The sequence below is a fragment of the Aristolochia californica genome, unplaced genomic scaffold (genome assembly GCF_029961685.1).
Source record: "Aristolochia californica isolate CCGP_79_NKW_82.1479 unplaced genomic scaffold, dmAriCali1.0.hap1 SCAF_9, whole genome shotgun sequence".
NCBI classification, from domain to species: domain Eukaryota; kingdom Viridiplantae; phylum Streptophyta; class Magnoliopsida; order Piperales; family Aristolochiaceae; genus Aristolochia; species Aristolochia californica.
Window position 1 is genome coordinate 28,976,538 of NW_027182290.1, and position 25,867 is coordinate 29,002,404.

The window sequence follows — 25,867 nt, forward strand, 5'->3', positions numbered from 1 at the left end:
TTTAACTTGTTTCGTCGTAGCCGATATGTCGATTGACCCATTCGCTGTAGGCTGTGGCTCTTGGGTCGGTAGAAAATGCGGGTTGGGCTTAAGGAGCCCATTGAAGCGAACTACTGAGAGGCTTTCTCCCGTACGTTCCACTCCGTTTGATCTCACGGAGAGGTTCTCCACTCTCCTTTGTCTACTCTCCCGCGGCGGCTCTTCACGATACTCTTCCCTTCCTTGCCATTGACCTTCACACCTTCTCTACATGAATATTGCCTTTCTTCGCGGCCATAGTTGTGTTCTGTAATTGTAGGTAAAATCTCCCTTCGAGTCTCACAAGTGTAATTTGTTAGGCCTTGCTGTTTTGATGTTTTGAACTTCTTTTAACTGGAAGAATTGGATTGCCTTCCTTTGGAATATTCGACTGTGAAAAACGGGATGCATGATTTAATGCTCCCATTTGGTATATGGGTTTGGCATTACTGTTCCATTTGATATTCAGTGATGCTGAAGATGCTGGTTAGCTTGTTTCCGTTATCGTGCTTTGTTTTGTTAAACAGTGCTACTGACACAAAGTAAAAGTTTTACTACTTAGCAGTCTTGGTGGTTGTAACTAATAAAGTAGTTGGATATCTTTATGATTATTAACCGCAGTCTTGGTGGTTGTCACTAATAAAGTGGGTGGATGTCTTTATGATTATTAACCGTTTGCTGAAATGCCTCAAAGATATGTCCTCCATTGTTCATGGAATCCATGTACTTCAACCGAGGTGGAAATCATAGTAATTTTTCTTTATCATTGCTTTACTCCTGTTAGACTGTTGTCAAATAGGAGTTCAAATATCTCTGTATAAATGGTTGATATTTTCCTCTTTGATGAAGAAAAAATTAACATGATAGTTAGAAACTCTTGCCCCTTTAGTTTTCCAATATCAAAGATTTTTTTTTGAATATTAGACATGTAAATAATTGTCTAGAACAAGAAAATAAACCAGAATTTATCATAAAGTAAACCTTACATGAAGTCTTCATTCATAATTGTTTTTGTTGGCGCCAAAATGAGGTAACAATCTGCTCTTTTACACCTTGACTATAAGAAAAGCCTCTGCAGACTGCTGTATAAAATTGTCACTGGATTGTGTATGAAAACTGTTCCTTATTGCTACCAAAAAGAGAGGATATCCAATTTCTTGTGCTCACCTCAATTGTTTTACCTGTTTGTTCTATGTGCATTTCAGTACGAAAAGGATTCTTCCAACAGGCTGAGGATTTTCAATCTGCATTCTTTGCCATCAGAAACTTGCAGAAGTTGTAGAATTGTTCATGGCCATATTTTCTGTAGGTCTGATCCAATGAAAGATAATGTATCATTGATCTAAGCAGGAATTAAATTTCCACTTTCATCATGCACTGGAGCTATGGCAGCATGACTGTTATAAGTGAGAGTATCCATGCAATCCATTGCTTTCAAATGAGAGGATTCTGAGTATTCTGTATAGTGTAGTGATCATGATCCTTAGTTTACCTGCTACACTAAGGAATGCCATCGGGTTCATGTTCTGCAGAATTCATATCTCATTTTCTAGTTAAATCAATTGTTTGATAAAAAACTGTTGTGCCTATTGTCTTTATATATTTGTTTGTTTATTTTTCAGATTCCGTAGTTGATTGATACATATTGACTTGAAGCTTTTTAATACTGACATTGAGAAGCCACTGCTTTGCTAAATGATGGAACCAGTGGAAGACCAGGATGAATTAGTTGGCAAAGTAACTAAGTTGTAAAGTTCTTTCTTTCTTAAAATTTCTCTGTATTTTTTATATGCTCAAGGATCTAGACTGATGAAAATTATGACAATTTTTTCATTCTAAATTCACTAGTTATCTTGTTTCAGGATACTACAAGGAGGCTAGGAACTGTTAGCTGGGGTACAGCTACAGTTGTTGGAGTCTTTGTGGGGATGCTCTATGGAGGTAGCAAGGAGGCATCTGCATCTGTTGTAAGATCTGTCACTGCTTTCTTCCATTATCAATTAATGGGAGGACGTTATTTGTTCTTATATCCTGCTAGCCTTATTCTAAAAAAATTAGTTTTTTAATAACAGGAATTTTTATTAATATTAAAAATACAAAAATTAAAACAAGTTAAAAGGAAAACTGAAATAAAAGCAAAGGTTTTTCTTTTTCGCTAGCTCAAGCTCTCTTTTCTACTTGTACAGCTACATCAAACTGAGAACTGAAATAATAAGGTTTTAGGAACATTCTGATTTGGGAGTTGAAACAAATATTTCTATGTCAGACATTATGTCAATTATATCTTCTAAAATTCTAATGGCAGCATGAACTATGCCCAGTATGTACCTTAACAATGAGAATTGTTTAAATGAACCATCTAGTTATAAATATTTGTGTAAAGAAAGAGATATGAGGGCGAAAGACGAGGAGAAGAGTTGAGAGAAGAGAAAAGGGAGAAACAGCCTTGCTGCGTTGGAGTTACATGCCAGAAAAGCACAAGTTCCCTCTCTTTTATCAAGGGTTAAGTGATAACTACTAGAAGGACAAAAATGCTCTTATTTACAAAAACTCGTATAACTCATACAATACAACTCTATTTTGAATGAAACTTGAAACATAAAAGTTTAATGTAATTATCTAACTGGCAGATATATATGCTAAGATAAATCAGAATATGGAAAATAACCAAAATACCCTTGATCTGATATTTTAGCACTCCGCTTCAAGCTAGAGAGTAAAATATAAAAAAATCCTAGCTTATCACAGAAAATCAAGTGTTCATGTCTTCCCAAAGGTTTTGTAAACACGTCTCCAAGTTGGTCTGATGATTTCACATATGGAGTTATCACCTGTTCTTGCATAACCACATCTCTAATAAAATGATAATCAACCTTTATATGTTTAGTCTTTTATGGAATACAAGATTGCTTGCAATAAAGATTGCAGCTTGATTGTCACACTTCATAACCATGGGTTCTTACATATGGAAACCAAAATTAAGAAGAACAAATTTAATCCACATAAGTGCACTAATAATATGAGTCATTGCTCTATATTCGGGTACTTGACCTGGCCACAACTGTTTGTTTCTTACTTTTTCAGCTTACTAAGTTACTCCCAACAAACAATAGTAGTCTGACGTAGAACATCTATCCATTTTACGCTCAGTATAATACATCTAAATATCCAAACACATCAATTTGCCATTCTGAGTACAAGCAGACCTTTTCTGGGGGCACTCTTCAAATACTTTAAAATCCTCTAGGCAACTTCTAAATGCACTTTCTGAGGGTTTTCCATGAATTGACTTACAATTTCCACAACAAATGATATATTAAGTCTGGTAACTATAGCATAGATCAACTTACCTACCAAGCGTCTGTATTGTGTTTTGTCCTTTAGAATAGGACTCTGTATGTCATCGATATTATGATTGATTTCCATGGCTGTGTCTATTGGTTTTGCACTCAATAGACCATATTCTTGGAGCATATCTAAGATACTTCCTCTGGGAAAGAACCATACCTCTATCACTACGAGCAACTTCAATGTCCAAGAAATACTTCAAAGGACCAAAATCTTTTGTCTGAAAATGAGTGACCGAGTGCTTCTTAACTGCTAATGCCTTCAAGATCATCCCTATTCATTACAATTTCATCCACATATACAACCAAGACAACCACACCAGTATTCATTTTGAGCAAGATCATAGAATGATTGTAATGGTTTCTATAGAAACCAAACTGCATCACTACTGTACTGAACTTTTTGAACCATGTTCTCGGACTTTGTTTAAGTTCATAAATAACCTTCTTTAACTTACATACCACCCTTTATTAACTGCCACAGAGACCAATGTACGTATTGATGTAAGTCTTGCCACAAGTGGGAACGTCTCAAATACATCAACACAAAAGGTCCGTGTATACCTTTTTGCCACCAACCTTGCTTTGCGTCGTTCAATAGATCCATCAATATGATATTTAATTGTGTACACCCAACAATATCCCACAATACTTGCCTCCATTGGTGGATCACAAAGATTCCACACCAAGGCACTCTTCTCATCATCCATAGTCCACTTTGGGGTACACAAAGCATCTTGCATTGAATGAGGAATCATGGAAGTAAACAAGTACATAACAAAAGATTTAAAGGATGGAGATAAAAAATCAAAGGACACATACTTTGAGATTGGATGAGTAGTATAGGATCTTTTACCTTTTCGAGGAATGATGGGACTGATGGTCGATCTTGAGGCGAGGGCTTAGGAGTTGGAGCTTCTGGAGGTACAGTAAGTTGTAGCTCACGATGAGGGCATCGGTTGTAGACTTGAAGAGGTGGAGAAGGACTTGTGTCTAGTGCATCCAAAAATGCTATAGGAATAGGACTATCCATAGAAGGACCAAATGATACAAGAAACTCAACAGGCAATTGCAAAATATGGAGTATGCTCAAAGAAGGTTAACACATTTTTTTGTCGAATAAGGTCCTAACACTTTCACCTTTTTTGCTAACAAGAATATCCCAAAAAGATACATTGATAGATTGAGGTGACAACTTATCTAAGGAATTACCCAACACATGTACAAAACACGTGCATCCAAATTTACGAGGAACAACATTAAACAACTTACAACGAGGTTTTAAAACTTGAAGATGAACTTAACCATGCAAAACAGATGAGGGCATGCAATTAATTAAGAAACAAGAGGTCAAAACAACATCTAAGAGCATTTATATGCAATAATAAAGTCTGAGTAACCTCAAGGAGGAGATGTTTGTTTTTGCATTTTTCTACCCCATTTTGTTGAAGAGAATATGTGCAAGATGTCTGATGAGTAATACCATGGGAAACACAAAATGATGCAAATTGTTTATTAAGATACTCTAATCCATTATAAGTACAAAAAACATGAGCACCAAACTCATTCTTTATTTCATTAAAAAAATCAGGAATACTCTTGTAGGAGATATACCCAATTTACCTGACTAAAATCATCTATGAAAGAAACAAAATACTTGAAACTAAATGGATTGGGAACCCAACACGTACCCCATACATCAAAATGAACTAATTCAAATAATTTGGTGCTAAGACTAGAACTAACTAGGAAATTGGCTCGACGATATTTTCCCAGTTGAGAGGACTCACAATCAAAAGAAATATCTGCTGGCGAGGAAGGAAAAGACTGATGCAACTTAACTGGTTATGGATGTCTCAATGTAGGGGTCATAAATATGATGAGTTTCCACTAGCAAGTACCATAGTTTTTGGAATAGAAACATCATCCAATAGGTAAGGCCCTCCCTTCTTATGCTTGGAACCAATCATCCTCTTCGTTTGCAAGTCCTCAAAAACACAAAAAGTAGGAGAAAAAGGTTATTGAATAATTTAAAGACTTAGTTATGTGTCTCATAGAGAAGTGGTTGACTGGAACTTTTGGAACAAAGAGAATTGAATTCAAAGATATCTGAGAAGTGGTATGTATAATACCCTCACTCGAAATTGGAGAGGTGGATCCATCAGCTAAAGTAGGAGGAGTAGACTAAAATAATGAGGACATACTTGACATATGGGTAGATGCTCCTGAATTGATGATCCAGGAGGGGGAGTGGGACACATTCAGTGCAGTAATACCTGTGCTCGTTATTTTGGCACTCGTTGAGGACGAAAGATCAGACTCAGTGGCAGAAGAAATGGTAGATGGTGTAGTCAACTGGCCAAGTCGCTATAGTAGCTACTGAATCTCATCGTATGAACTAGTGTGAGAGTTGGCATCTATGTTTATGACTATTGAATTGGCCTAGGTAGGTTTACCAAATTTCTCCCAACACTTGTTAGAAATATAGTTAGATCAACCACTATGAATCCATTTTCGATCCTCTCTATTACCTCGGCCACGACCTCTAGTAGAAAAGGAGCGACCTCTACCTTTATTGCTACTACCAAGAAACACACCTTCAGGCTTACCAATGGATGACTGAAGGTTAAGAACGGCAGCATTTGATAGTCTTGCATCTTTTTCAGGTTTATTGACTACTACACCTTCTGCCTGCAGGACTCTGTTAAAGGCTTGTTCAAAAGTATTCACATCTTTATTGGCCAACAATTGAACCCAAAATCGCATCATATTCGGATCCTAAACCATCTAGAAACTTGACAACCTGAATTTGATTCTCTTTCTCATGGATATCTTCAACATTTGCAATAAAATGATGAAAGGTGCTGATTTCCTTTAGCACCCCTCGTATTTCAATTAAATAATCTGTCACTGATCTATCTCCTCGCTTCATAGTAAAATACTTAACATATAGCTCATAAATCCGAGATAAAATACTCTTTTGAGATAATATAAAAGCCAGGGTTGTCCAAATCTCTTTTGTTGCCCACAACACAAAATCTGGTCAGATGAATGATGCGGCCCCCGATCCCTCTCAGAGGACTTCCCTGGGCTCTCCAGAGTGGCTAGAGACCTCTCATGCTCGGTGGTTAGCTCTTGGAGTGACCATCCGTGGAGTCTCCCATTTCGTTGGGGACTAAATGATGAAGAAGCTGCAGATTTTTGCTCTCTCCTTTCCAGGCTCAACAACATTACTATCCATGAGTATGTAATTGATAAAATGATAAGGAAGCCCAACATCAATGACTGATTCATAGTAGCTTCCGTCTATTCTCATATCAGAGAATACGACTACAACTTGCCTGAGCATAAGCAAACCTGGCATGGAGGCTTTCAACGCCTAGCAAGATCAAAATTTTCATGTGGACTGCCATCAGAGACCAGATCCTCACCTCCGACAATCTCCACAAAAGAGGCTTCACCGCTCCTAATCGTATTTGTCCTCTTTGTGGTGAGTGTGACGAGATAGTCCAACATGTTCTTCTACAATGTGGGTTTTCTTGGAAAGTTTGGATGAAGATCTTTCAGAAGATTGATTTCCAAATGGGGCTTCACAAGGACCTCTTCGGCACTTGTTAGATGGTTATGAAGATTCACCTTCCTAGATTGGGTAAGTTAATTCTCTTGGCATGCCTTGCGCATGTCCCATGGTGTTTATGGCTTGAGCGAAACAACCGAAGTTTCAATTCAAAATCCAGTACTCTGGATAATACGGTTTCTTATGCAGTGAGCCTAATCTCCAATTGGTTGCATACCATAAAGGAATTTGCCTTTCTATTGGGTGTTTCCCTTCATGAAAATTGGAGTTTGATCACTTATATGATGGTCCCTCGCAGGACTCTTGTTATGGCTACTTGGGATCCTCCCCCAAGCGACTGCATCAAACTCAATTTTGATGGCAGTGCTTTAGGCTGTCCTAGGCCGGCAGGTGCAGGTGGTGTTTTTAGAGACAACTATAGAGTTTTAATTTTCTCCTATGCTGGGCTGGTGGGCATCGCCGACTCAAACACTGCTAAAGTGAGTGCTCTTCTTTTTTGCCTTCAAATCTTCAAAGACCATCTTCATGGTAAGCTACTTATTGAAGGAGACTCCAAGGTTGTCATTAGTTGGTGCTCAAAAGAAAGTTTCCCCCTTGGTACCATTGGCCTATCACTAATTGTATTGTTAACATTGTGCCCTCAATTCTTTGTAATTGAAATCTCATTCCTAAATCAGCCAATTCCTTGATAAATTGGCTAAATTCGGGACCTCCCAGCAATCTCTCATTGTTTGGGAAGGCTTCCCCCCCTTATAATCTTGCTCGTTTGGGCTTTTGATTTAATAAAATTCAGCATCATTTCAAAAAATAAAAAATAAAAATCATGACTCCATATTGTTTACCAACTAAGTCATAACTTGATTGTCCTATACTTCCCAATCGTCAGTAATTGGTATATTTTGCCATCCTTCTAGCCTTTAGAAACATAAGAACGAATATTGATCACTTCACATAGTTTGACCCATTTAATTTGATAGTTGTTATCTGAATAGGTTGAGATTGTTTGCCATTTGAACTCTCAGATGTCCTTTGGCTAGCAACTTGTGCTGGATTCAACCATCTGATTTCCCTAAAAAGAGGACAATTGAATGCAATTATGTGTCTAACTACACAAAGGATCACTTTCCCCAATTCAGTTTTTCCTGTGTAGGCAAGTAGGCCCCACAATCAAAGAGATTAAGGCACAATTTCACTCAACATACCCAACCAGCAATGGAAAGCAATCACACTTTGCAATTGAGATAGTAAATTGAGGAAAAAGAAGCTTAATTGCATAAACTATGGATGATGCAGTGAACTAGGAGGATGATGTAAGCCCTAGGTACGCTGCGCAGGCAATAATGAAGCTAGGGCTTTAAGTAGGGTCCCATAAATGGCTTCAAATCGTAGTAATCACTCAATTGAGAGTAGAAGCCATCAACCAATTGGTTATGGTAGGGAAAAAAGGAGAGATTGAGTTTTACCTTACCAGTCTAAAATTTTTAGGAAGAACCTTCAATAGGGTTGCTGAATGAAAAGGAAAAAGCCACAAAACTGAAGAAGATCTGCCTAAGACTGCCGTCATTGCTCTGATACCATGTAAAAAAAGAGATTTGAGGGAGAAAGAGGAGGAGAAGAGTTGAGAGAAGAGGAAAGGGAGACGCAGCCTTGGCTACATTGGAGTTTGTGCTAGAAAAGCACAAGCTCCCTCTCTTTTATTAAGGGTTAAGTTATAATTACAAGACGGATGAAAATGCCCTTAGTTACAAAAACTCTTATAACTCAGACAATACAGCTCTATTTTAATTGAAACTTGAAAAATAAGAGTTTAATGTAATTATCTAACTAACAGACATATGCTAAGATAAATCAGAATATGGAAAATGACCAAAATACCCTTAACCTGGTATTTTAACAATTTGGATAGTCCTCTTCACGTTGTTCCTTACAGAATGGGTTGTTGTTATTTCGTTTAAAATTGAGGCAATAAAAGATAATTTGACGAAATGATTTAGGGTTTGCATTTGAGTTGATGTTTCTTTGTATTGGTTTTGTATCTTGAAGATTGAAGAGACTACAAATAGCTAAACTAGTTATGTTGGGGTTTGCTTGATTTTCTTTCTCTGGTTCCAATAACCTGATTATAGCCTGCCTTTAGTTCATTCAACCTGATTATGAGGAAAGGTGGTTTCATGAAATAAATTAGAGTTCCTCTGGAAGTCTATTTTTACCATTTTTCTTTCTTGTTTGTTGATTTCTAGGCTTTCTCATAATGTTTACAAAGGGTTAGGAGAAGAAGGAAGAGAAATAAAAGAAGAGAGGAAAGAGGAGAAGCGAGAAACCCTAACTCGTGTGAGAGAGGAAGAGAAGGAAAAAAGCAAAAAAAAAGAGTAATTGAAAGAAGAGAGGCTAGAGCTGAATGCTCTTCCCCATGCCCCTTGAATTTTATTTATAGTTGTAGAATGATGTACTCAATGACATTAATCTCCTTAGAGGTACATCTCTCAAAAGAAAAAATACAAAAAGAGATACACCAACTTGTATAATTACAAAATCACGCCACCTCTTATTGGAGACTTGTCCTATTTACTATAATCTCACCCTACACACGTGGGTGTCTGTTAACACTCCCCCTCAAGTAGGTGTGTATAACTTCAGCTTGCATACAATCTTAGTCAAGAAACTTGTGTGCTTAAAAAAAAGTTTTGATCTTGTGTGGCTTGAAAAAGAAATTCTGATTGTCTTGCCTTAATTTATTTTGTTCTTGTTGCTTATAGTCATCATCTTTTTATCATCTTGTTCTCCCCTTTGGATATTCTGGTCAAATAAAATTTGATTACCACAACTTGTAGAATCCTTCATTATCTATTACCTCATACTTGTACTTCTTTTTCAACTTCTCCGCTCAAACTGGGGATCTCTTTGTTCTTTGCCAAGAGACCAACTTGCACAAAATAATGGTGAGAAAAGAAAAATCACCCCTAGCCCAATGACAAAATTCCAACTCCTGTCAGAAATGGTTGCTGAAATTAAAAGGCGATCCGGCCCATTTTAGGGGAATGAAAAAGTCTACTCATTTTCTAATGGTAGCTCAAAATACCACTTGGGTAAAGAGAATTAAAAAATTGAATTAAGTTGGATGTTGACACAATCTCGATCTTTGCAGATAGTAGGTCTACAGGCATTGCTCTGAAGTGATTGTAAAAAATATAAATTAAAGAAAGTAATTTGAGGAATTAAAGGTGTGAATAAAAAAATAGCAATTTTCATACTTCAAATGGAAGGAGGCACATAATGTAGTTCTCCATATTTCCAAATAAGAAGTGTTTTTCGACCAATAAATAGAAACTAGAATAATTCTTCTATAAAAAGTGACCAAGTTTGACTCAAGAGGGAGAAAAAAAATAATTCTTCTATAAATATGCATGATTGAGGAAACTTAAAAAAACTCCAATAAATAAAGTTTTAGAGATGGAAAATAATAGAAACTTTCAAAAAACAAAATTCTCATGTAAGGCAATTGTTTATTGTTTTAACACAACTTGACCAATTTGGAAAGAAAATATCCAAGAAAGAAATTCTGGATAAGTGAGATTTAGAGACACTAATATTTGGAATTTAGAATGAGGAAACAAGACTTTCTAATTCAAAATTTTCATACTTTATTAAAAAGTAAATTAAATTCATATAGGGAAAAACTTCTTTTAAGGAAACTCATATAATGTGAGATAATTGAAAAGAAACTCTTAAGGAAAGAAAGATATTCAAGTTGGTAAAATCTTGACTGGATTTAAGGAAAAAAAGGTAAATTAGTTAAACCAAGATTAGCAATTCAAAAAGTGAAGCAAAAAATGGGTTTAATTGGGATTTTTGCAAGCAATTGGCCACCAGCATGACTTTTGATTATTCCAATGTGGATATCTCTCTTTATGATGATCGGATAGAGAAATGGTTTGTAAGGTTAGAAAATAGACTCACAAAGCTTTCTTTTGATATATAATTTTCTATACAAATTCTTGGTCTGGTTCGCACAAAACATCTTGCAAATTCAAGCTTTCTGTTATTGCATGGCCTTTGTTTCTTTAGATGTCAATTTCTCTTTATGAAAAACTTTGATTAAAAAAATTCTTTTTGAGTTGGAAACTAGACTCAAAGTTCTTTTCGGCAATATAGAATTTGCTATATGACAAGTGTGGTAAGATAGTGCAAAATCCAACAAAAAAAAAAAACAACTGGGAAAAAAAAGACTAAAGGGAAATGAAAAAATCTTTTTTCTTTTCTTTTTCTTCTTCTTCTTCTTCTTCATCCCTTTTTTCTCCTACTTCTCCTTTTCCATGTCAATCTTTGCCCTCTTTCATACCATTTTGAGTTTTAGGATGTTCTCATTATCTTACAAAGGTTTAGGAGAAGAAGGAAGGGAAAGAAGCAAAGAAGAGAGTAATTGAAAGAAGAGGCGCTAGCTGAATGCTCTTCCCAATGCTCCTTGAGTTTTATTTATAGTTGTAGAGTGATGTACACAATGAAATTAATGCCCTTAAGAGATATACACCAGCTTGTATCATTACGAAGTCACGCCTCCTCTTATTGATGATTTGTCCTATTTAGCTTCATGCCACCCTATACATGTGGTTGTCTTTTAACAGTGTTAAAAAACTGTGGTTTTATTTCTCTTTGACAAGCAGGAACAGCTTCATCTACTTCTCCAGTGTTTCTCCATCTTTTATTAACAAATTTTTATCATTGTGACAGAGTAAGGATGCAGAAGTAATGCTAAAGCTGGGGAGCACGCCTGACAAGCGGGAACAATACAGGTTGTCAAGAGATGCTATGGAGAAGAGGTTCATCCGAGTTACTCGTGGATCAATTGTTGGTGGTGTCCGCCTAGGAATGTTCACTGCTACATTTTTTGGCTTACAAAATCTTCTTGCTGAGAAACGTGGTGTGCATGATGTTTTTAATGTTGTGGGAGCTGGTTCTGCAACTGCTGCATCATTTGGTCTCATTTGTAAGAAACAAAACATGCTTTATGTGCTTTCTTCATATATTTATTTTTGAGTTCCAATGCCTTCTTAAATGTAAATACCGGATTGAGGATGCTAGTAGGAAGGCCTGCCTACAGACTACAAAATCCATGGCTATGCTTTTGAAGAATCTGGGCCCTGTCATCAGTATCTTACCTGTTTCTTTTCCCATGCCACAGTGCCAGGTTCCCTCAGATGGCGTGCTAGAAATATGTTGATGGGTTCAGTGCTTGGAGCAGCTTTCTGCTTTCCTCTTGGTAATCTTTCTATCACATTTCTCTCTTGCCTTTCAAAATAAAAAGTTCTTACTAAAAATCAACAGGTTTGAAATATTCCCAAGCTCGAAGATTGAGTCAATAAGTAACTAGATATAACTTGCAATGTGTTGGTGAAGTCTGATTGATGATGTCATGGATTTGATTGGTTAGATTTTGATCTTGACAATTACTGTTTGTGTGGAAATACCCATCACACTAATGTATTTTACATTATTTAATTAACCATCTTATTGTTGTATCTGGCATAATAGTTTTGTTTATGTGCTTCTGAGTTGGCTTCTTGAGTTAAATCCTTGAACATTTACTTTTACTGGGTGTTTTTCAAACTAACCATTAAGAAAGTCTTAATCATCTTGCACAGGTTGGATTCAACTCAAGTTAGCAGAGAAAGCAAACGAAGAAAACTTATCTATGGAGGAGACAGGAGTGACTAGGAATGGTGGGGTTGGGGCTGCAATTGAGAGGCTTGAAGGAAGTCTTAAGAAATGAGTGATTTCAATCCTTTACAGGGGAAAATTACAAAATATTTTGTAAGGATTTCAGGGTTCTATCTGAATGTTCTTAGCTTGAAGGTAGAGTTCAAGGTTGCAATTTTATATATATAGAATTCAGAGGAGAGATGTCATGTAGAATAAGACTTTGTAGATTCTTGAAATCTCAAAGGGGTCGCTATTCAGGGTCTACCCTGGGCGTCTGCGAAATGTAGAGGCATGGAAGAACATTCGTGAAGCATGGGGATTGTAAATTCTCCCCCTGCTTTTTAAAACGCATAGTTTTGTGTCATTGTTCCACAACCTAAAATCAGCATGGTCGATTAACACTTCCATGGGGGTTTTCAACTGAAGGTTGTATAGAGATACGAGGATCAACAATGCAAATTGCTGGAGGAATCACCATGGTTCTCTCGTGCCTGTAAAACCGAATCGGGGGAAGGAGTTCGGTGAACATCCCACTTAGAAATGATAGATGTGAGAAAAAAGGACTGAAATCGTATAATTGGATTGATGAAAAGTAGGGTAGTATCGAGTCGAGTCGAATTTGAACTTGTATATATTCGAGTTGGGTTTGATTTAAATACTTTAAACTTAAGCTCCAGCAGCAGTATTATAATATTTGAGACGTTTCAAATAATATTTGAGACGCTTCAAATAAGTGAGAGAAGAGAAAAGAAGAGATTTTGCATAATTATACTTTCTTCTTTTTCTGTTTTTTATTTTTTTTATTTTTCATTTTAACCTTTGATTATGCTTAACTCCAAACTCACACAGGTATTTATAGATCTCTTATTCTTCTTTTATGTTTCACTTTCTAACAACTTGACATTTAGTTGGCCAATACTTTAGGGGGCATTAACAGTGTAAATAGAATAAATTAATTAATTTAATGATGTAAACTATCTTATATGTTTGTAATAATTTTTCAATTTCATAAATCTTATTTATACTAGTTTTTTATTTCGATAAATGTATGCCTTTTCGTCAACTGAAATGAACTTTCTAGTTTCCACGTGTGCGGTGCTCCGTGCCAGTGACGTCGGATGAATCCACGCTGTCATCCCTGAAGATGGATAAACTTTCCACGCTCGTCAAACGTTTACTGGACTCTCAAACTCCATTACCCCGATCTTGACGTAATTATTCCGTCTCTGCCGACGTTCCCTATTTATTCCAGAAACAAACAAGACACTCCACTTGAACTTTCCGCTCCGTCTGTAGTACATGATGTGCCAGCAGTCTTCTTTTCCTTCTGCCCCTCCCACATTTCATTACTCTTGAGCCGACGGCACAACCAAGGTGTTAGAGCCAGACATCTGACGACGAGACTGCTCAAAGCCTTTCTTAGGTGAATCTGTTCTTCCTCTCGATCAATAATGCGAAATTCTCAAAACTTACATGTCTTGGCCGTTTCTTCTCTGAGTTCTCTGCTTAGTCTAGCTTTTTATTGATCTTGTGCTCTGGTCGACTGAATTCCTGGTTTGTACTCTTCGATCGGTTGCATCTCGATGTTTCAGCATTTTCGGCTCTGAGCACTAGATTCGGATCTGGATCATTTAGTCGAGTTACATAAGATCATTGCAACTACATGAGAGAACGCATTCGCTTATCACCGCTTGAGTCACTACTTTTGTTTTTAGATCTTTGATGTACTAAAATCCTGAACTTTCTGCTGGTGCTGTTACATTTTAATTGTCGCCAACTGTACACATTGTGTTTCTTTGACTTGAGCTTAGTGTAGTTCATCCGTGTATCTGGTTTTGTGAAAGGGAAGTGCTAAAGATTCTCTCCACTAGCATTACCATTTTGGTCTTCTTTCTATTTAATGTTTATTTATTTTTAATGACGTTTGCGTGTTTTATCTGCGCCTTTGAGCTCAGGCATTTAGCGTTTTGTTTCATTTGGCTTCTGGTTTTTGATGAGTAAGATTAAGTGTGCATCCGGATTTCTGTAATTTTTTTCCTCTCTCTCTCTCTCTCTCTCCATTTGTCTTACGTTCATTACGTCTGTTCTCTTAGTTTCTGAACCGTCTTCTGCAGAGTTTTGACCTTGTTGGAATGACTTGACAGCGTCGCGTTTTGCTTAAAGGCCCCTACACATTCATCTGCTTTATCTGCTCCTTTTTCTAGACCATCTGATGCTCTTGTTTCTCTTGCAAATGAAGACTTGGTAGGGCCCTTTATGATTTTTTTATGATTCTACTCTTGATTGACTTATTTGATTTGACTGCTAACTCTGTTCATCAAGATTGAAGGGAATTTTCTTGTGTTATTCTGATATACGTGTGGCTATGCCATTTTAATAAAATTTATATAGTATGTTTGTCTTTTAGTTTTCATATTTTCCCTTTTCATTGCTCGAGAAAAGTTGAATCAACATTTCATGATGATCTCATTTTTCCCTTGCTATAATAGTTGTGAAGATGCCTTCTGTCCTGTATTGCTGCATCGGTTTTGTACATAATAATTACAAAATCTCGTCTTTAAGCCAAATTCAGCAAAGTGAGCAAAGCATACTAATACTAATTGACAGCAGGTTAAAATGCAAGCTTCTACCTTTGCAATGAATGGATGTGTGTCTACCAGCTTTCAAAAACATGGAGTTTCACCTCACATTAGGGACTTCACCAGAAGTAGTTCAGATTTGAGTAACCTGTGTTCACTTAAGAAAAGCATTGCCTGCGGTGCACATCTCAACTCAGTTATGAGCTCGGAGTTGGCATGCTTGAGGATGAGGGTAGATACAAGTTTTTGGTCAAAGTCCAAATCTGGATTTGTCAGGGCTCAAAGTTCTGGTATGTTCTTATCTTAGATCTTTGGAAGGTTTTACTTCAATAGCTGTTTTATGATCAAGATGCCAAGTGGCTGCAATCTGGTTTTGTTCTATGTCGATGATATAAGAAGCATTTGGCATGTTTTTGCTATACCTTTATTTCATACCCATTCCATGTATGCTGTTCAGGATTTTCTTAGTTTGTGCTATTGCCTTTTATATTCATGCCTTGATCTCACCAATAGATTTGTGTAAATAGCTGCCAATCTTAATTATTCAAATGTGGACTAAGTGAGGATTTAGCATTCCATTTTTAATTTACCTCAGCACACAACTCTCGGCTGTCTGCCCTGCATTTTAATGTGTAATTAATTTTCTCTCTCTCTCTCTCTCTTTCTTTTTTCTTTTTTTGTTTTTTTGGTTTCTCAAGCGCATTGAAGGTTTCAATATACCTGGGCTTTTGCCTACTTTTTTAATTGGTATATACATCTTTTATTTAATTGCAGATGGGGATCTTGAGGCATTGCCCTCTGAGACGCCTCAGAGAAAATCTTCAGGAACAGTTCTGCCTTATGTTGGTGTTGCTTGTCTGGGTGCTATTCTGTTTGGGTACCATCTAGGGTAATTTTTTTATATATATTCATTTGTACTTTTTAATTGTGTTTCTGAAGATGGTATTTTAGACTGTTGAGTATTTTTTCTGATACATTTATTAGGCATGTCATGCCATGTAAGGTTGGGCTTCCTGTGATTTCATTTCTACTATTTTTCTGGGTCAAATGACTTCATTTTCTACTCTTTTCTTCAATCTGCAGTGTCGTGAATGGAGCACTTGAATATCTTTCCAGGGATCTTGGTATATCAGAAAACACTGCATTGCAAGGCAGGTGTCATGACATTAGTGTTATTTATTACCTTACACTATATTCTTTCGTCATTGTTAAATACTTCAAAGATCAGTAGATAGACCTTTCACTCATTTCTGGATGGAGCTTGGTAAAGTTGAGCTCTGTTATCCATGTTTTGCTACATAGAACAAAGTATTGATGCACTCTAGAAGCTAGTGCTTCATTGTGAATTAATCCAGCCAGCAAGCTAATAAACAGAAAAGAAGAAGCAAGAATTTGTGCTTAAGGTTCTCTGAAGTTTACTATCAAACCTGATACAATGTTATGGCAACTTCAAGCCCAAATGGATAACCTTCAGGACTTAGCCACAGACTAGCTAAACCAAGTAATATTAGTAAACTGGAAATTCTGAAGAAGTGATCAGCTACTACCTTATAAATGTTCCATTTTCTTCAAACAAACAGTTACTATTAAAAATTGACGTAACACCTACTAACTAAAGCTTTCCAAAATAAAATTTACCTAAAGGGAAACTGTTGACTGATCTTAGGGTAAATTTATCCCTTTTTCTTGGATAAGGGTTTCCATGCAATTTGTCTTCTATATCCACTGCATCAAACTGGATTGACTCTTCCTCAATTTTAAATTCTCATCTTCTTCTTAATCATTCTCAATGTATGGGATGAGATGCTTGACCATAAAAACATCATTAATGTGAAAATGACTTGGAAATTCCAACTTTCAGGCATTATTATTGTTGTCAATTACTTCATAATTTGAAGGCATCCTTGATAGTTTGGAGCCAAATAATGAGCTCTTCTTCAGTTAGACCTCCATCGTCCTAGGGTATCAATTTGTGCCCCATCTCCCATCACCTTGACTCCCAGCCCAGTAGTCCCTCTTTTAGGCACTCTTAGATGCAGATTCACAGACAGGTACTTTAAACTCTTCTCTGTTTCATCCTCTTTAGCATGTGAACTAGATGAGCAGAAATCTGCTTATACTGGTACTTGTCCTTTTAGTTGAAGTACATTGCTCACTTGTGGAAGAAGAAATGCATCTAGAAACATTGAAGGTATAAAAAAGAAGGAAGAAGAAAAAGAATGAAGAAGACTGACATACAGCTGTTTCTATTTTTGGAAAGTTACTTTTTAGAAAAGTACTCTATTTTGGTACTTTTTATGGGGAAAGTCAGTCTGTTTTCCGCTTTATATGGTTTCCTAGTTTATCTGAAGTTCTAATTAGGAGAATTTTCTTTAGGAAAGTCTTTGGTTAGCAAGTCTTTTCTATTAGTAGTCAATTGAGGAAAGTTCCAAAGTTAGTAAGTCTGTTGTTGGAAGTTGTTATCTACACATGCTGAAATTCTTTTCCAGTTGAGTGGTTTTCAATTTTGTCTGTCAGAATTCAATTGGAATTGGGAGGTTTAGTACTTAGTAAAGTTCTATTATGGTGATGTTACTTATTTTCCAAGTCTATTATGGTTTCAAATCTTTAATAAAAAAATTCTCTTTTGGCTGCTGGAGTGCCATTGTTTTCTCTCTATTTTTCTGAAAATAATTTCTTTGTGTGTTTTCTCTAATGCTAGCTAGTGCTAGTTATAAAACAACACCTAGAAATTCAAGTTCTTCCCTTCAAACTTGAAAACCAGAAATTTCTTAGAGTTGATAACATAAAGATTGGGTACCTATATTCCAGCCTTGTCCATCAACTTAATTTTAATAATTTTGACAACATTATTATTGCTGTCAGTGTCACTCCATCAAATGTAATACAACATTGTAACTTGTGGTGCTGTAATTTATCTTCCTCTACCTCTACTACTGTGCAGTGTCATCCAAACTATTTTCCAAGCTTTGAACTCAGATTGTGCTCAAAATCTGACAGTGTCTAGATGTTGGGGTAGTTTGTGTGAAATGCAACAACAGCAAAATCAGGAGAACAGAGGAGGGGATAAAATTTGAAGGTGTCTGAGATGTCATAACAAAAGTTACAGAAACTCCATTCAACTCCTTATCCATGACTTTCACCAGACTTGCTTAATTTAATAAAATTCCCAGAATAGAACTTTCCAAGGACTGAACTATCTAAATATGGTTCAGTTTTTGCTTTCTAACCGAAGCAGCCATGACAAGAATCTTGACAGCTTGTTAAGAAAAAGAACTTGGACACCATCACCCTAGAAAATAAGTTACTTTGGACTTTTAATAAATTGTTCACTATAAAAGGAAGACATAAAACCTGCCAATCAAAGACATCTGAACGTAAAACTCCCTGAAAGAAGATTATCGACTGACTTCTGAAGAATAAGCAACTATAATGAAAGTATAATTGCTGACATTCCGAAAAAGAACGGAGGCTCAAACTTGGAATTTTGAGGAACTTTATTCATTTTCCATGAAAATGTGTTTCCTAGAAGTTTTTCTATATGCTTTATGCCAAATCTAAAGCTAAACTGGGCTTTGTTATGTAACATTTGGACAGGATGGGTTGTTAGCACCCTTCTTGCTGGGGCTACCGTTGGCTCGTTCACAGGTGGAGCACTGGCTGACAAGTTTGGAAGAAGAATGACTTTCCAACTGGATGTAATCCCACTTGTTGTTGGAGCATTTCTCTGGTTTGTCTTGGATCCTACAAAAGTTAATGAAGTTTTTGCCATTATGGAAGGTGTGCTAATCCCCTGATGGTAATTGCAGTGCGACAGCCCAAAGTGTACAAACAATGATAGTTGGTCGCTTACTTGCTGGAATTGGAATTGGGATTACATCTGCGATTGTTCCACTTTATATATCTGAGGTATGCATTTATCGAATTTACACCTGTGATTGCTTCACTTTACATATCTGATAGTCACTCTACTTCAATGTTTGTGATGTACAATGTGGTTGATGAAAAAATAATTTTCTGGGCTCAGATATCACCAACAGAGATACGTGGTGCACTTGGATCTATTAACCAGCTCTTTATATGTGTTGGCATTCTTGCTGCATTGGTTGCTGGGCTGCCCTTAGCGGGAAATCCTATTTGGTAATTCCTCGTATAACCATCTTGAAACTCAGTAGGTGATGCAAGTCCACTATGGTGCAAATTTCTCCATTTTATCTTTAAGCTCCTTGCTTTTAGGTTGCCTTACATATTCACTCTTCAGAGTGCTTCTACTTGCACTTCGCTACTTTTCAACATTGTCGAGTGGAGATGGAGTTTTTTCTAATGTACTGCTGGATGTGCTCTTAAAAAAATTCTACTTGTTGGATGTAAAACAAAACTGCATACTGCTACCATGCTAAGGTGGATGTTTAGTTTTTCAGGTTCAGATGGTGGTCAAGTCTTAAGTATTATCTACATCTAATGCACGGCGCTATAAAACTTCTCTGCCTTGCTGAGCTATGTGATGATCCTGGGCATGATGGATATTTTTTGCAGATATATATGCATGTAATGGAACAAAAAGACCTTTAAGAAAATGTATTAGCAACTTTAAACTATTGGTAAAATGTACAAACGACCTAAATGGTCCTGAAAGGAATATCCAGAACATGGTTATGTGGAAATGTGTTGACCAGAAAAGGCCGGCAACTACAATGGTTTAAACTGTGGTAATCATTGGATTGTGTCTCATATGTTGGTGGCCTGTTGTCCAAGCTTAACTACAATGTGAATTATTGAAACAATCGCTAAAGAATCCAGTTTGAATAAAATCGTAGATTTTAATATTGTCATGGATGTCTAAAAATACTAGTCACATAATGTCTTGTGATGATAGAGAAGGATGCATTTGTAAGTCATAATTTACTTTATTGATTGGAAAAAAAAATCTATCTTTATCAGAGTATGTCACATCAGGAGTTGCTCTGATCTCAGGTTATCTTCTAATTTGATGCGTATTTTTGTCAGGTGGAGGACAATGTTTGGATTTGCAATTGTTCCTTCAGTCTTAATGGCTTTGGGAATGGCTGTTTCACCAGAAAGTCCTCGCTGGCTATTTCAGGTTTTCTTCTCATCGTTTGCTTAAAGTACATATGAATCTATGCTGTAGCATTTCGTCATGTGGCTCTGAGAACGTAATATGGATATTTTTTTATTTTTAGCAAGGGAAAATTTCGCAAGCAGAAACAGCTATAAAAAAACTTAATGGAAAAGAAAGAGTTGCTGAGGTTATGAATGATCTGAGGGCAGGACTCCAGGGTTCAACTGAGCCAGATGCGGGTTGGTTTGATCTTTTCAGTAAACGCTATTCTAAAGGTATATTTGTAATTCACATAATTTTCATGTTATGGTCTCCTGCCTTGGCTCTATCAGGAATACTAAATGCCATAGTTGTCTTTATATTTCTAGTAATGTGTAAGTGAATTACTTTTCCTCCTCCACGTGGACACAACATTGTACAAAACTTTGTGCTTTTGGTGGGGACACCCGTATGCCACCGATCACACAAGTGTACGCTCGGAGGCATCGGGCCCCAGAAGGACCCACCACATTTTGGTTGGGTGATTATTCACTTCTATAAAAAAGTTTATTTTATTTTATTTTATTTTATTTTATTTTATTTTAGACTTAGAACAACAAGTCAAAATTCTATCTCTCAAATCCACTCCCATGAGAAAAATTGGGAAGAACAAAACAAAGAAAAATAAAAATTTCTCTCCCATTCCTCACATGAGATGCCACTATTGCAATGAGTTGGGTCACTATGCCAACATTTGCAAAATTAAGAATGAAAATGACATCATACAAACTTGGGTGCCATAATCAACTAAAAAGGTTGGGGTAACTCAAAAGAGCTTCCCTAATTTTACGAGATTTTATCAGTTATAAATTTTATCTGTTTTCGAGTTTTGAATTTAGATTTTTCTTATTAATTGATTGTAACAGAATTGTGAATCAGTGATGAATAAATGAAAAAAGAATCTCTCTTTGCTGTTATCTCTCCATCTTTCTTGCCGTTTCTCTTCTTCTTCTTCTTCTTCTTCTTCTTCTCTTTCAAGTTCCAGTAATGCAGCTGCTCGATTATTCATTAACTAGGTACTTTCAATTAAAACTTCAACCATACCGCATCAGTTTGGTATCAGAGCGAGGCGAAGATTGCCTTCTTCTACATCGGCAAACCATCATACATCTTTTGGCAGTTGACAGTTATATGTTTATGATACTTCATACATCATCTGTTTCATATACTCTAATTCTTACAATTTGTTGTTCATGCAGTTGTAAGTGTGGGCGCGGCGCTTTTCTTGTTTCAGCAGTTAGCTGGAATAAATGCTGTTGTTTACTACTCTACATCAGTCTTCCGAAGTGCTGGAGTTGCTTCTGATGTTGCAGCAAGTGCTCTTGTTGGTGCATCAAATGTCTTTGGTTAGTTTCATGTCGTGTATATTTCCAATTTTGACCATCTGCGGATTAGCACATATGACAGCTATTAACATACAATCAATTATCTTATTGAAGGTTTTTCTCTCTCCAGGCACAGCTGTTGCATCTTCTTTGATGGATAAGCAAGGAAGGAAAAGTCTTCTAATTACTAGTTTTACTGGCATGGTATTACTTGAAACTATAGGCTGCAGCATGTGTATAGGACATTGAAACATAAATCCTAATCAGATAGCTCTTGCGCTTTTCCTAGTTGGATATTATTGTGTTTTGCTGTTCATGGTCTTTATACTAATCTTGAATATCAGTTTTGCATTTATGAGCTTTGATTGAATTAATATGATCAATGCTGTAGCCAGGTTGCTGTAATAGTAGCATGTGTTCCCTGATTTATCTTGTACTGTGTTAATTCAATTTCCATTCCCTGATGTTTTTGCAGTTGATTTTCTCATTTTTAGTTTTCCAAATATGAAGGCCAGATTATTGCCCTTTGCAAATCTGAGTTTAATTTTTTTTAAAACGTAAGATGAGTTTAAATGTTAGAGGCTTAGCTCAGGAACCCAAATAAGTATTGGTGCAGCTCTGGTTTATTTACTTAATCGGAATGATAGTTACAATTATTTCATTAGTTTAAAGTAGCCATTAGCTATGTTTATGTTATTATTCTTTAATGATTCGTTTTAGTTGGTCACTTATCCATTGTTGTGATAATGGGACTATTCTGAAGGCGGCTTCAATGTTACTGCTTTCTCTGTCCTTCACTTGGAATGTCCTGGCACCCTATTCTGGGCCTCTTGCGGTTCTTGGCACTGTCCTGTAAGTTAAATTCTCTCTCTCTACCACTAATATTTGTATATCCTAATGAAGCTGACCTTTTTATCTGTCTCTGGCTCGTTTAAATCAGCTATGTGTTGTCATTTTCTCTTGGTGCTGGGCCTGTCCCTGCTCTCCTTCTTCCAGAGATATTTGCCTCCAGAATTAGGGCCAAAGCTGTTGCCCTATCCCTTGGCATGCACTGGGTAAGTTGGCACTGCTTGCAATATGTGCATCCTCTGTTTTATCTCTAGTTTTTCCTTTATAGGACCCCTCTTTCAGTCAATTGGCTTCCATGAATAGGATTCTAAACATCATAGTGGACAACAAGGTCTGCACTTATCGACTTAGGTTGTTAATTTTTCTGTCTGGCGGTTTCCTATAAAATAACTTACGACTTAGAATAAGTTCAGCGCCTTGTGAAGCACTGGGTGAAGTTTACAACCCAGCATTTGATTTCTCCACCTGGACAGAATTTCAATATGATTTTAAGTGCATTCTTCTCTTTGTTCATTTTGACAGGTATCCAATTTTGTGATTGGCCTTTATTTCTTGAGTGTGGTAAACAAGTTTGGTATCAGCAAAGTCTATTTGGGATTTGCCACCATCTGCCTTATGGCAGTCTTGTATATAGCTGGCAACGTGGTGGAGACAAAGGGCCGGTCATTGGAGGAAATCGAACGCGCACTTAGTACAGCTTAGTTTGTAGATGTGAATGTTTGATAGTCAGATCAATTTTCCTCCAGGCTAGGTTACTGCATTCGTGCTTACTGAAACATGAATGTACGGTTTATCTTTCTTTCTCTTTTTTTTGTCCCAAAAAACACTTTTAATTTTAAATAACCAGGCCGTCTTCAACGTGACTTTACTAGAATTTGAACTTCACATTGCTTCTGAATTTGGTTAGTAATATTTCAGTCCTATTCAGAAGCATCTCATCCGCTGCCATACTAGCAGTCTTTCATCTGTGGCTTTGCCATAATATGGACCTGTTGGTAGTTTTATTCCAAATTGGATCCGTTGGACTGCTGAACGTGTCTGCGATCCCTTAGGGCAGATTGTGTCATTTATGAATGAAAATTTTGTAGTCCTTTTCAACTTGCAGATATTAAGTGAAATAGAGTAAGGAGAGATAAAAAGGGTGAAGAAGAGAGACCAAAATTGAAGAGAGTGATCTTATGTGGATTTTTTTTTTTTAAATTTCAAGAAAAATTCAATGGACTTGTTAGTAAATTTTCAGTAAAATAAATTATTAAATACAAAATTGTCATGAAAAATTGCCTTGTGTTAAATGTATTAAACATAAATTGTCAAATATGTATTTAAAAATTCTTCATATGATATTTCGGCCTGAAAAATCTTACTTGAAAAATATATAATTTTCTTGGTAAAAATTTTCAGTTAGAAAAACGTTTTCAGGAAACATAGGAAATGTCTTTCAAGTGAAAACAAGGCCTAAGTGATGGATAGAGGAAAAGACACATTTACTCCTATAATATGTAATATCTCCTTATATAAATTGGACCACAATAGGTACTAAACTTCTTGAATCTAATGATACTCTTCTAGATAATTGAAACATTATGAAATGATTAAACTACCCTCCATTACATTTAATAACTCCCCTCAAGTTAAAGTGTTTATATATAATGAATTCTAGGGTAAAATCCATGGATAACTTGGTTTGAGAGTAAGAAGAAGAAAGAAAAAGAAAGAAGGAAGAAAAAAAGAGAAGATGAGAAGGAGAAGATAAAGAGTACAAGTTGAGGAGATAAACTTTAGGGGTTAAGAGAGAGTCGCTCCTCCCCCTCTCTTTCTTATTTATATAGGTGGGGCATGATACCTTAATACACAAGAATTAAAAAGAACATTTAAACTAACCACTTGTAACTTCTGTCACTCACTCTTATAATTACATAGAATACCACTCAAACTACTTGAACACCACTCCCCCTCAAGTTGGAGTTAAAACATAAAATATTCTCAGCTTGGAGCAGAAATCTATAAGTGACTTTGCAATAATAGCCTTTGTGAAGATGTTTGCCAATTGATTCTTTGAAGGGATATATTGTATAGATATTATTCTGGCTTGAAGTTTTTTCTCGTATTAAATGACAGTCTATCTCGATGTGCTTGGTTTTCTCATGAAAGACTAGATTGTTCGCAATATGGATAGTTGCTTGATTGTCACAGTGAAACTATATAGGCTTGGTTATCTGAAACTCAAGCTCAGTCATAAATGATTTTAACCATAACAATTCACTAACTGAAAGTACAATAGTTTGATATCCCACTTACGCACTTGATCTACCCACTATATTTTATTTTTTGCTTCTCCAAGTGACTAGATTGCTCCCAATAGTTGTGCAAAAATCAGAGGTGGATTTTCTATCATTAGGTTACTTAGCCAAGTTAGTATCAACAAAGCCTTCAATTTCTATATTACCATGACATTTATATAGTAGCCCTTGACCTAGACTTTTCTTGAGATATCGAAAGATTCTTTCCAATGCTTCCCAATGTGATTGTTGTGGTTGATGCTGATTGAATAGGAAATATCTGGTTTTGTAACTAGGAGATAGATCAACTTCCTGACCAACTGTTGAAACCGACTAACATCAACATCACTACCTGTTCCTACACATAACATTAAGTTCCATAGGTGTGTCTCTAGGCTTGCATCCAAGCATCTCGGTCCCGTTCAACAAATCAAGTACGTACTTCCTTTGTTAAAGGACTAATGTTTGGATTGAAGAACGTCAATCCCAAGGAAGTACTTGAGAAGCCTGATGTCCTTGGTTTAGAACTCCTTATTAAGGTCCTACTTTACCCGTTGAATGCCAAAAAGGTCAATGCAAGTATTAACAATATCATTCACATAAACTACCATAAGAATGTTGCCCTTAGTGGAATTTCTGGTAAACACCGAGTGATCACTTTCACACCTCTTGAACCCAAGTTTTGTAACCACAATGGTAAATTTATCAAACCAAACCCATGAAGACTGTTTCAACCCATATATTGCTTTATCTAGCTGACAAATTTTCTCCCCCTCGACCATATAACTAGGTGGTTAGCACATATAGACTTCTTCAAAGAATATACACGTCAAGAAAGTATTCTTGACATCTAATGTAACTCCCATTTAAAATTGGTTGTTAGGGAAATAAGAACTCTGACCGAGTTCATATTGGTAACATGAGAAAAAGTTTCATTGTAATCAACACCGTAAGACTGAGTAACCAAATAACTTTTAGCAACCAAACGAGTTTTGTATCTAGGAACATAATCATTTGGATTATACTTTACAAAGAAGACCCATTTTTACCCGATTGCCTTTTTTCCTGACTAAATGC

General features: G+C 36.3%; 2 protein-coding genes across 10 annotated transcripts; both read left to right on the forward strand.

Moving 5' to 3' along the window:
- The first annotated feature begins 136 nt into the window (after positions 1–136).
- Positions 137–12,950, forward strand: LOC137941975 (uncharacterized). 5 transcript variants are annotated; one of them, XM_068787619.1, is made up of 7 exons: positions 137–298; positions 1,224–1,327; positions 1,641–1,755; positions 1,881–1,985; positions 11,671–11,926; positions 12,122–12,199; positions 12,582–12,950. In XM_068787619.1, the coding sequence occupies exons 3-7, from the start codon at positions 1,714–1,716 to the stop codon at positions 12,707–12,709; spliced, it is 609 nt and encodes a 202-aa protein (XP_068643720.1). In that variant the 5' UTR covers positions 137–298; positions 1,224–1,327; positions 1,641–1,713; the 3' UTR covers positions 12,710–12,950. The 5 variants fall into 5 exon arrangements, with proteins under 5 accessions (XP_068643720.1, XP_068643721.1, XP_068643722.1 ...); XM_068787620.1 differs by having other exon boundaries at positions 1,224–1,323; XM_068787621.1 differs by having other exon boundaries at positions 137–294.
- A 915-nt stretch (positions 12,951–13,865) lies between these two features.
- Positions 13,866–23,385, forward strand: LOC137941631 (plastidic glucose transporter 4). 5 transcript variants are annotated; one of them, XM_068787124.1, is made up of 15 exons: positions 13,866–14,062; positions 14,754–14,883; positions 15,247–15,508; positions 15,993–16,107; positions 16,302–16,369; positions 18,816–18,948; positions 19,028–19,127; positions 19,246–19,358; positions 20,226–20,319; positions 20,420–20,573; positions 21,537–21,683; positions 21,793–21,866; positions 22,426–22,514; positions 22,603–22,717; positions 23,034–23,385. In XM_068787124.1, the coding sequence occupies exons 3-15, from the start codon at positions 15,256–15,258 to the stop codon at positions 23,211–23,213; spliced, it is 1,635 nt and encodes a 544-aa protein (XP_068643225.1). In that variant the 5' UTR covers positions 13,866–14,062; positions 14,754–14,883; positions 15,247–15,255; the 3' UTR covers positions 23,214–23,385. The 5 variants fall into 5 exon arrangements, with proteins under 5 accessions (XP_068643225.1, XP_068643224.1, XP_068643227.1 ...); XM_068787123.1 differs by having other exon boundaries at positions 15,250–15,508; XM_068787126.1 differs by having other exon boundaries at positions 14,784–14,883.
- Positions 23,386–25,867: the final 2,482 nt, after the last annotated feature.

Bases quoted from the DNA above. Each gene is read 5' to 3' on its own strand.
- LOC137941631 (XM_068787124.1), top strand. From the start codon at position 15,256: ATGCAAGCTTCTACCTTTGCAATGAATGGATGTGTGTCTACCAGCTTT. The intron at 19,128-19,245 runs GTATGCATTTAT...TTCTGGGCTCAG, and splicing joins TTCCACTTTATATATCTGAG to ATATCACCAACAGAGATACG. The intron at 20,574-21,536 runs GTATATTTGTAA...TTGTTCATGCAG, and splicing joins CAGTAAACGCTATTCTAAAG to TTGTAAGTGTGGGCGCGGCG.
- LOC137941975 (XM_068787619.1), top strand. From the start codon at position 1,714: ATGATGGAACCAGTGGAAGACCAGGATGAATTAGTTGGCAAA. The intron at 1,756-1,880 runs GTAACTAAGTTG...ATCTTGTTTCAG, and splicing joins AGGATGAATTAGTTGGCAAA to GATACTACAAGGAGGCTAGG. The intron at 12,200-12,581 runs GTAATCTTTCTA...CATCTTGCACAG, and splicing joins AGCTTTCTGCTTTCCTCTTG to GTTGGATTCAACTCAAGTTA.